The sequence below is a fragment of the Octodon degus genome, unplaced genomic scaffold (genome assembly GCF_000260255.1).
Source record: "Octodon degus isolate 3935 unplaced genomic scaffold, OctDeg1.0 scaffold00089, whole genome shotgun sequence".
NCBI classification, from domain to species: domain Eukaryota; kingdom Metazoa; phylum Chordata; class Mammalia; order Rodentia; family Octodontidae; genus Octodon; species Octodon degus.
Genome location: NW_004524665.1, coordinates 2,347,252 through 2,358,728, shown reverse-complemented (window position 1 = coordinate 2,358,728; position 11,477 = coordinate 2,347,252). Strand labels below are relative to the sequence as shown.

Here is an 11,477-nt window from a genome sequence, read left to right as displayed (position 1 = left end):
AAAAAGAGAAAAGGTTTAAAAGATTTTTTAGTGCCTAATTATATGTAAAGTTGTGCTAAGAATGAGATAAAATAAATATTAGTCTTGTCTTCAAGAACCATAAAAGCATAAGGCATGAACAAGTGACAGGAACAAGGACTAAAAATAAACACACAAAACAATGACCACATCTGGAGGGAGTTAAGAGCCACTTATACTCTGATTAAGTTAAACATGGTTGTAATTTCCCTTCACTCAGGAAACTGTCTTGATAGAAGTGAAGGAGCACAGTAGCCAGATATCCCATGTAAGAGATCTTAGAACTAGAACTATTATCAGGCATCTAACCTGCAGAGGGGCCTACTAGAGAAGAAGGAAGCAAATAGAACTGCTCTTGAGTAGATGAATCATGCTCCTTGAAGGTCTTGATAAGCACAGTCAGGACAGATGCATCGGACCTCAACAGTAAGCAATCTCACAAACAGTCCATGACTGTGTGTCTTTGCCCAGTGACTCATTTGAAACAGCACAAAATTTTTCTTTCACCCTTTTATTATTCATTTTGCACTGCTAGATCTGGAAATGAGCCCTATCTGTGCCACTTAATAGAAAGCTGATGAATTTGCAAATGACAACTTCTCTGAGCCTCAGCTTTCTTATCTATATTTTGTGAAGTTCTTATGAGGATACAATGGATATACAGTAGGCACTCAGTAAATCGTAGTCAATTCTGTCGCCTTAATTTTTTTTTTTTTTAATGCTACTCCTAGAGGCAAAAACAAATTTAGGCTGAGAAAGTCAGTAGTAAGGAGAACCCACACTTAGCCTTACATTTAAAGTTGAGCCTTTTGTTCTATCACTGATTCTTTCTGAACAACTGAGTTTAGGAAATTACCTCAAGAAATGTGTTGGCTATGGAGTGTGTCAGGATAAATGAAGGAGGAATATATTATACCAGTGGCAGAATGTTTTCCTAGACCATGGATCCAATACACAGATCCCAATCTGTTACCTTCACTTATGGGTTTTTATATCACCTGCTAGGAAAAGTATATTCCAGAAATTTAATTCCTAAATTATCAATGTTTAAGTACTTTTTTCTCTACTGGTCTAAGTTTTTGTTTTTCTTTCTTTCTGTTTTTTGTTTTGTGAGATAGGGTTTCATTTCCTAGTCTAGGATGGTCTTGAATTCACTATGTAGTCCAGGCTGGCCTCGATTGTACAGTAATTCTCTTGCCTCAGCCTCCTGAGTGCTGGGATTGCAGGTGTGCACCACCAGATCTAGCTTCAGCAGTTTTAAGGTTGGGTTATATAATTTATGTTCCTTTAAAAACAAACAAACTAAAAATCACTGGTTATATAATTCATGTTCCTTTAAAAACAAATACTAAAAATCATTATTTTAGTTTCAGAATCTAGTATCATGAGTTTGGCATATGTAAAGATTTATATTCTAACCAAATACATTTTGGTTAGAGATTAAGTTTTCATATATTACAATGACAACAGTTATTTGAAAATTTTTATTTTATGTATGTGAAGCTACACATAAACCTTTCAAGGAATCTAAATACCATAGCTGGCAATCCTACTGCCAAAGCTCTACCCATGTGCAACCTAGATGAGAATAACTATCCTTCCACATGTTCTGTATTGCTTCCAAATGTCTGTATGTGCACCTACAAAATTAGCTATAATACCTGAATTCTACTTTGCTTCAAATCTTTTTTAAAAGTTTTTTTGCTTATAATCAACTGAGATTTTTCTATAGCTAAAGAGATCATTCTAATACTTCCAGAATATCCTACAAGATGAAATACAATTTCAGTATTAATCATTTCTGTAAAAGCATAGAATACAGCTATTTAAATTAACTTAAATTTTTCATTTTGTTTTATATTATTATCTATTAGTGGTGAAAAGAAAACAAAAGTGTGCAAAATAATGAAAAAGATAAAATATAAGTAAGGAAAATCCATAGCATCCAGAACATAAACAGTGAGCCTAAAAAGACAATGGGTCAGAAAAGAGAAAAGTGTAGAGTAAGTATGTACTAAGTTGACATAAAATTGTAAACGAGGGGCTGAGACGTAGCTCACTGGTGGAGCATGTGCCTGTCTTGTGGGAAGCCCTTAGTCTGATCCTTAGAACAACTAAACAACAACAACAAAAAGATTTTGAATGGAGATGATGGTAGAAGTGAATCTACATTTGATGGTAACTGGTTAACTGCCAGGGTTCCTTCAAATGATAGACTATAATCATATATATATATATATATATATATATATATATATATATATTTGAGGGCCAAATAGCTCAGCGATTTAAAGCGCCTGCATAGAGGTGCAAGGGTTGGAGGTTTGATCCTTGGGCCTGCTGTGCCAGCCCCACACCCAGGGTGTGCTGAAACAGCAACTGAGACTGGACGTGGTGGCATGCACCTATAATCCCAGGTCTTGGGAAGCTGTAAACAGGTGATCACTATGAGTCGGATCTAGTAGTAAGACCCTGAACACCCTGTAGACCCTTCCCTAAAAATACAAATAAATGAAAATAAATAAAATAAAAAAAATTTGTACCAAGTATCTCTCATTCATCTTGCAAAATCCATCTATTTTGAAAGCACATAATATATACACTGAAAAACATTTCATTTCATATTCTGAAACAATTAGATTCTATTCATTTCCAAATGAGTCAAGCACAGTACTATACAAAATTATTAGAATAATAAAATCTGCTGACCAGATTGCTACAACAATCACTTACCTACTAGGCATTACCCTATGAGTTATTTAAATAAAAGTTCATGCATTAGGTTCATTTCAAATTACCAAGAGTCTGCCATTTAGGTGTCTACTTTTACCATAAGCACTGTGAACAAATAGTAACATAAATATCTTGTGAAAGAAATAGTGAAAAATACTACAATTCTATGGACTGTCTGAATAAAGGAGCTCACAAAAGCATTCATGAGAATTTCACACAAAGACAATTTTATCTTAGGTGGTAAAATACAAATGTTTACTTGAGCTGGACATGGTGGTGTATGCCTGTAATACCAGCACTTAGAGGAGATTGAGGCAGGACGACTGTTTTGGGTTCAAAACCAGCCTGGGCTATAATGTGAGATCAAGCTCAAGCTTGGGCTTGCCAGCCTGAACTGCACAGCAAGACCCTGTCTCAAAAAGATACAAACAAACCAAAATAAATAAATAAATAAATAAATGAATGAATGAATGTTTACCTAACAGGTTTATGTCAAACATAACCTGAAAATGAGTTTTAAAGAAATTAAGAAACAGGGGCCGGGGAGATGGCTCAGTGGAATAAGTGCTTCCCTGGCAAGTGCAAGGGCCTGAGTTCAATCCCCGGTTCTGGGGAAAAAAAAAAAAGAAATTAAGAAACAAATCCTTAAAATATGGTACAAGGCCAAATGCCTTCAAAATCACTTTAAAAATGACAGAGAGGGGATGGAACATACACTTAAGAAAGTACATGAGAATATATAAAAAAACAGGTTATTAGTCCTAAAAAACAGGACTATTCCCAAATATTAAGGTTAATGAAGGAAGCAGAGAATAAAAATGTTCTATCAAAGGGGCCGGGGAGATGGCTCAGTAGAATAAGTGTTTGCCTGGCAAGTGTAAGGGCCTGAGTTCAACTCCCGGTTCTGCAAAAAACCAAAACAAAACAAAACAAAAATGTTCTATCAGAGCCTCTTGAATAGCACTGGAGATATAGCTCAGCAGGACAAGTACCTGACGGGTAAGCGCAAGGTCCTGATGTCCTTAACCCTACCATGGGGGGAAAAAAAAAGGGAAAATAGGGCTCTGATGGAAATGCAGTGGAGAAAGTCAATGTATTATGAAACTACAGAAGCTAGCTCCATGACAATGGAAACTCTGTTCACCATTTTGCAATTTTTTTTTCCTTAGCTTTTAAAAATATGAGAATAGCTGCACTTGGTAGTACAAATAATCCCAAATACTCTGTAAACTGAAGCAGGAGGAACTAGATTGTTCAAGGCTAATCTCAGCCACATGGTTTAAGGGCAGCTTGAACCGGTGAGACTGTGTCAAAAAAAAAAAAAAAGATAAAATAGCACTAAACTAAAATCTACTGAACTTGGTTTTAATTCTAGCCTCTTAAACAATTTATTGTATTTAATTTTATTCATATATAAAATAAGTTCTAGGAAACATCTCTAAAGCTTTTCTAGTTCCTACTTCTTAAGGAATCATATTATGGAAGGAGAACTCAGGAAGTCCCGTGTAAATAACAAGAACTCATAATTCATTAGTCAGATCAGACTACCAACCATGGTACACAGGCGGGAATCTAGCAACACCTAAGAGTAGCTCACGGGAGACACCTGCTGCTGCAGTTGGGAATTTAGCACATGTGGTACCACAGGACATACAAAGGCAGAAATAAATTGTTAGAATTCTCAGATTTAATGCTCAGGTTAAAAAGGGAAACAAACAAACAGTTGCACGAAGTCCATCAACTGCCTGTGTGGCAGAATGTACACACCAGGGGACTGACTCACTTAGACTGAGGTGAATACAAAGTCACTGGCAAGAGGAAAGAATCTAGACTTACAATGAAGAAGCAAAACAATGTAAAAGACAAGTATGAATGATTATACAACTCAACAGTTACGAAGGGCATACTTGATGGAATATACTTTCTACACTAAAATTATCTAGTTCCCCAATAATAGTTATTTAAAAACAAATGACAAATCATTTTAAAAATGTTTTTAATAGTAAATAAACTTTAGCAAGACTAGGGAAAGTGAGGTTCACAGTTTGGATGGATAATGTGTCAAAGATGATAGGAAGGGAAGAGAATCACTCAGCTTCTACTTCATCCTTTCTCAAGGAACATGATCATATACCACAAAGTTAAGATTCATTAAAATGTAAAACAGTGAAGAGACTGGCTGCCTTAGATCTGAAATTTCAAAGCTAAGTAATAACCTTCCTGAAATAGAATGTGTTTATAGATGAATTTATGGAACTCCAATGGCAAGTCTCAGAGGAAGAACAGAAAATGGTAAAGATACAAAAAGACTGTAAGTGCCCAACTATTCAAATGTTAAGACAAAAAAACCCAAACAAACAGCCAAACAAACCTAGAGACAGGACTCAAGAAATTAAAAGTATAGTGTCTACTGTGTATCTTTTTAAAAAATGTAAGATAGCTTTATACACACACACACACACACACACACACACACACACATTTATTTATTTTTAAAATATATTTGGATGTTGCAGGGTCTCACTACGCAGCTTGGACCCATGGTGATCCTCCTGCTTTAAGCCTCCCCAGAGCTGGGATTACAGGTGTGAGCCAGTACACCTAGACACTGGCCGGCTCAGCCTGCCCTTGGGTTGGGGCCGGCATGGCATTTGGTGCCAGGGATCGAACTGTGGTCCTTGCTCTTGCCTAAGTTGGCACTTTAGTCTGCTGATCTCACTGGCCCTAAACACATACTTTTTGTAAAATCTTAGAAGAGGCAACAACGAACACCTGACATTTCTATATAAAATGACCCAGAGAAAGCCTCCTATCAAACTAATCCTGTATCAGAGGTACAAGACCAAAGCTGGGTAAATATGTTGACAGGATTCAGTGAGTGTTTTCTGGTCTAGAGAATAAGTTGGACAAATGAAAAAGGTAACAGTCCAGACTTGGTGGAGCATATCTATAATGCCAGCACTCAGGAGGCTGAGGCAGGAGGATTATTGCAAGTCTGAGGTCAGCATGGGTAACATAATGAGTTCAAGGCCATCCTCAACTACATAACAAGATCCCATCTCAAAAAAACAAAAAGTAATAAAAAGAAAAAACAGAAGAAAAAGGATAGCAGTGAGATTATTTGGTTGAAAAATCTCACTGAACAGTGGTATAAAAGTAAACCCGTTAGCATGCTATAAGCTATATCCTCTACCCTTATTTTGAGGCAAGACCCAGCTAAGTCACCAAGTTGGCCAGGCTAGGTTTGAATGTTTTATCCTCCCGCCTCAGGCTTTGAGAGTACTGGGATTACAGGTACATGCCACTATGCCTGGATTGTTGTGTGTTTTTGTGTGTGGTGCTGGAGATAGAACCCAGAGTCTCACGCAGGCTAAGCTAGGATACACCCCTAACCATGCCATTGTTATCCACAGTAGAAAGAAAATATATCAGTTTGCAGTTAATGGACGGACTGCTTATTTGCGATGTTACAGAGAGGGTTCCAGCCTGACTTATAGTGGATTTTCACAAATTTACATTCAGTACAACACCATCTATACATAAAATTTCACTCCCAGAAAACAAGGTATGTACCTTAGGAACTGATCACAAAGAACCTACAGCACAGGGTTCAAATAGTAAGTATTTTGAACTTTCTTTCACTGGACTTTTACATCAAGTACCTTAACTAAAAGAAATACTGATGTTTGAGATTGGAGTTAAGCAGACAATGATGAAAACTCCTACATTCATCACCACCAACACAACTCTGACTAGTGTAACGACCACTAGTAACACACACTTAAATGTCATTTACTAGTGCCAGAGACTTTTCTAAAGGCATTAGATATAGTAATTTGCTTTACTATCACAAAATCCAATATTCTCTAATATACACTATTATCCCCATTGTATACCTCAAGAAACTGAGGTTAGACGAGCCCAAGTAACTTAACTAAAGTCACTCAGTAAGAGGCTGAGTCAAGAGTCAACCCAGGCAGACGGGTTTAGAGTGTTTCTCCTTAAATACAATCACACTGTACTGGCAAGATCATGTATATATCTATCTACAAGTCCAAAATAATTTTTAAATTTGTAAATTTTTATGTTCTTTGCATTTAAGCCAGGCCTATTATTTTTTATTTAGTTAAAGAGCTTTAAGAACTTAATAGACTTATGTAACACATAATATCCTAATTGAACTACCAACATATACAAAAATGGATACTAGGTCTTCTTTGGAATCTAATCAACAGAATCAGTTTTACTTCTTCACAAATACTTCTCAGAAATCATAGTATTTGTTCTTCTTCAGATGAAAAGGACTTATTACCAAAAAGTCCTCACTGTGAACCTAGATATGTTCCTAGGTATTTAGTTTTGGTTTAGCTGACCAGAATCCAAAGTTAGAAAGTATTACCTGAATAGAATGAAGCCAAGTGATTCGACTGCTGCCCTCCTAACATCATCATTAACATCGCTGACCTAGGAAGAGAAGTTGAGGATGAGTCTATCATATTATTCCTCTACTAAATTGACGAAGCTACCATCATCCTAATGTAGGTAGATTAGATGTCATTCCTTCATCTGAATCTTTGCCCTATGTACAACGAAATAGTGCACCTCAAATATATATAATAAAAATCTTTACATAAAAATCTTTAATGATGTATGTCTTTCAAAAAATGTCTTTCTCAATTTAGAAAAAAAATCAGCTAGGTGTGATGGTACAGACCTATACTTCTAGCACTTGGGAGGCTGAGGCAGGTGCACTGCTGTCCTTTAGGCCAGTGTAGGCTACAAAGTAAGCTCAAAGCCAGCCTGATCTGCATAGTGACTCTCAAAAAAAGTGAGAAAAATTTATTCAAGCTTTTCTATTACTTATGCAGATCAAAATTTAGCATAAGCAATCGTGAATAGAATGAAAATGTTAACCACTGTCTTAACTATTGTGGGTGATTAAAAATGAAAAGTTTTCGAAAGGGCTGGCCAAAAAGCTCAGTGGATTAAAGTGCTTGTAAGCAGGTGCAGAGGCCGGAGGTTTGATCCCTGGGCCTGGCATGCTGGCCCCATCCTCGGGGCTCCCTGAGATGGCAATTGAGACTGGGTGTGGTGGCGGGCAGGCACCTGTAATCCCAGCTCTTGGGAGGCTGTAAACAGGCAGATCACTACGGGTCCGATGATCTAGTAGTGAGGCCCTGAACACCCTGTAGACCCTTCCCTAAAATACAAAAAAAGAAAAGAAAAAAAAAAAAAAAAGAATGAAAAGTTTTGGGCTGGCCAGATAGTTCAGCTAACAAAAGTGCCTCCTTAGACAGGTGCCACGCCAGCCCTGCCCCCAGGGTGCACTGAGCCAGTGATTAATACTGGGCGTGGTGGTGTGCGCCTATAATTTCAGCACTTGAAGAGGCTGAAAACAAGAGTATCACTGTAAGTCTGATCTGTGTAGTGAGACCCTGTACTAAATACATTTAAAAAAATAAAATAAAATGTAAAGTTTTAATTTGGCAGATTTACCAGAGAAATTAAGAGAAATCAAGTGTTGGAAAGGATGAAGCTTAGAGCTTTGGGAATTATAAGTGACTGTTATATCTTTTGTTGTAGGTTTGCAATTTATGAACCATTAGAATTTAATCTCTTTTGCATGCTCGTCCAGTTGGTTGGGGATCAGACTGTAGTATAAATTGGTAGCTGCATCTGGATGGATGCTTTTACAATGGTTAAATAGTGAGAGTACAGTAGTACTTCTTGTGTCTGGCACCATGCAGCTGTTAAGATGCTAGTTTAGATGCTTTGGACATTCTCATCAAGTAGTAGTATGATTTTATAAGGTGTGACAGTACAAGCCTTTATTTCTAAAACTTCAGAGGCTGAGGCAGGAGGATCATCCCAACTTTGAGGCCAGCCGGAATTACTGAATTACTGAATTACATGGTGAGACCCTGTCTCAACCTTTCAAGCCCACACCCCAAAAAATCTAGTAAGACTTTACTAAAATATAACCAGATTTTAAAAATTTAGGTCATGAGCAAAAATTCTCAAATTTATGTAAAAATTATGTACAACTTGATATTAACAGAAAAGAGTCAGGTGTGGTAGTACACCCTTGTAATCCCTGCACTTGGAAGGCTGAGACAGGAGGAATGCCATGAGTTTGAGGTCGGCCTAGACTCCAGAACGAGCCTGTCTCAAAATAAAAAGAAAAAAAAAAAAAGAAAAAAAAAGGAAAAAGGACATTGGAGCAGCTTTTGATGTTTTTTAATCTTCATTAGAGATCCATAATTTTGTTCCTGAACAACCTGTTCAGCACTTAAGATTGCTTTTGCTGATGCCTTAAAAATAGGAAAAAGTAAGTTTTTATGAAAGCTAGGAAAGAAAAAGTCCATTCTACAGCTAAGAGATCTCTTCCTCTCAGGAAAAAGTACTGGTTTCTTTTAATCCTGGCTTTCAATTTGTGAGATTACTCTATTTTTAATACTACAACTTTATTTCTTTCAATAAATTCTAAAATAGGAAGACAGGGTAACTTCTCATTTTGCACAATAGTTTTTCTGGGTTATACTGAGAACCTAATCATTTCTTCAGTGTTATATGCCCTAAGTTCAAGCAAAATCCAAATGTTTAGGGTTCAACACACACTGAAGTGATAAAGGGTACTACAAATAAACAGTGTAGGATCTGAGTATCTCTGGAAAGAGGGGTATCAGTCTAAACCTTTCTGCAAGGAAGATGACTATAGATTTACCCATTCCCAACACCAAGGCAATAGAAACCCATTAAATCAGGACATCTGTGGAATGCCCATTGTACAACCAGGGAGTATTACTTACTCTAAGTAAACTACATCTGGATTGAGCAGCCTTTGGAAAAGCCCAGCTGGAGAAGATGAGCTCATCTTTCCTTCACCATGCTCTTGTAATACAGCATGTTTGGAAGGTCCCTGAAAGCTAACTTCAGGGGCTGGGAAAGAAGTGGATCCTTATTCATTAGATTTCCCTACCCTAGGATGATGACACTTTCTTACACAGTCTTGTTTCTCACAAATGATGGTGTCCCTTAGAGCAGGGTTTCAGAAATTGTACTTAAATGTCTTTGAAGACAACCACTTACACTGCCATACTACTCCCCTCCCATTAAACCCAGGGCTGAGAGATGGACTACTGTTTTCAGTGAATGAGACCAGAGCCTGAGACCATGATAGCACCGATGTGCTCTGTGTGCTGCAGGTACCCAGATATTCACTCTCCATCTGGAAACCTTCCTTCCTCTCTATTACCGGAAAAGTCAGGCTACTCACAGCAACATGTAGCAGGCGTCGAATAGCTTTGTTGTTACCAGAGCCACAATAAGCCATGGCCACTGTATACATTCCAGACCTTCGAAGAATTGGGTCCTAAGAAAGAATAATTCAACATTAATCATCAACTATCACTTTAAAGAGAAATTGCTGAAGCTACAGTTTTGCAAGCCTGTGATCTAGCCCTCAGGAGGCTGAGGTGGGAGGATTGCTTGGACCCAGGAGTTAGAGACAGCCTGGAGAGCACAGAGACACCCCATCTCAAAACCCAAAAACCCCATAAAACAAAATCTTCCACAACACACAAACTCCAAATAAACAAAAATCAGAACTGTTACCATGCAAAAGGCACTGTGGCATCTACTAGGTAAGCTGGTTCTAAGTAGGAAACTATAAATTCAAGGAGATTTGTGTCTGGTAGCTTTCTAAACAATGGAGAAATTAAAGATTAATACTGAAATTTTAAATTTCCAATATTCTATGTTATATATCTATTCTACCTAATACTTTCTAGGAAGTATGAACTCAAATTAATATTAACACCTATACCTCCGTGATAGTCACCTTCCATTTATTAAATAACAAAGAAGCTGACTTGTAATTATATATTCTAAGTCACTTTTACCTCACTATTTCTGAGCACTGAGCACTGAGGGAGAGATATGGAATCCTACAATGGAAGAAATGAATTAATCAATCAATAAACTCCAGCAGTGTTTTGTTTTTGTATCAGACTTTAGAGGATAGGGCTAGGGATGTAACTCAGTGATACAGTGCTTGTCTAGCATAACAAGGCCCTGTGTTCAATCTCCAGTACTCCCCCCCATACACACACAGATAAGATTTTAGAGGATACAGACTACCTACCATAGCCAATATCTGCTAAAAAAACAAAAAAGGCCAAAAAAAAGCAAAAAAAAAAAAACAAAAAAAAACCCAACAACAACAACAAAACACACCTTACCAAAATAAAGACCTAGAGATTGTTGCTGTGTCCTGATGAAAGAATGTGGTAAACGTTGTACTTACTAAATCATTCCTAAAACACTTCTAAGGGCCGGCCACATAACTCAGCAGATTAAAGCGCCTGTGAGCAGGCATAGGGCCCAGGGGTTCAATCCCTGGGCCTGCCATGCCAGCCCGGCCCTAGGAGCGCAGTGAGAGGCAACTGAGACTGGGCGTGGTGTCATGCCTATAATCCCAGCTCTTGGGAGGCTGTAAACAGGCAGATCACTATGAGTCCGATCTAGCAGTGAGACCCTAAACATCCTGTAGGCCCTTTCCTAAAATACAAAAAAATTTAAAAAAGTAATAAAACTGAAACATTATTTCTAAAGGAAATCAATTTATAAATTCCGGGGGCCTGGCCCTAGCTCAGGCCTTTAAGTGGCTGCTTCCACAAAGCTGTCAGCCTCAGGTTGCTGGAGTTCGAACCTCACACCTCTCCCGC

General features: G+C 37.7%; 1 protein-coding gene across 1 annotated transcript in view; it reads right to left on the bottom strand.

The window, feature by feature from the left end:
* Psmd1 (proteasome 26S subunit, non-ATPase 1) overlaps positions 1 to 11,477 on the bottom strand; it is a 105,581-nt gene that overhangs the window by 62,734 nt on the left and 31,370 nt on the right. Inside the window, exons 15-16 of the mRNA XM_023722061.1 lie at positions 10,028 to 10,123; positions 7,151 to 7,215 (exon numbers count right to left, since the gene is read on the bottom strand). Coding sequence (XP_023577829.1) covers positions 7,151 to 7,215; positions 10,028 to 10,123 — 161 coding nt within the window. The remainder of the gene's footprint in view (positions 1 to 7,150; positions 7,216 to 10,027; positions 10,124 to 11,477) is intronic.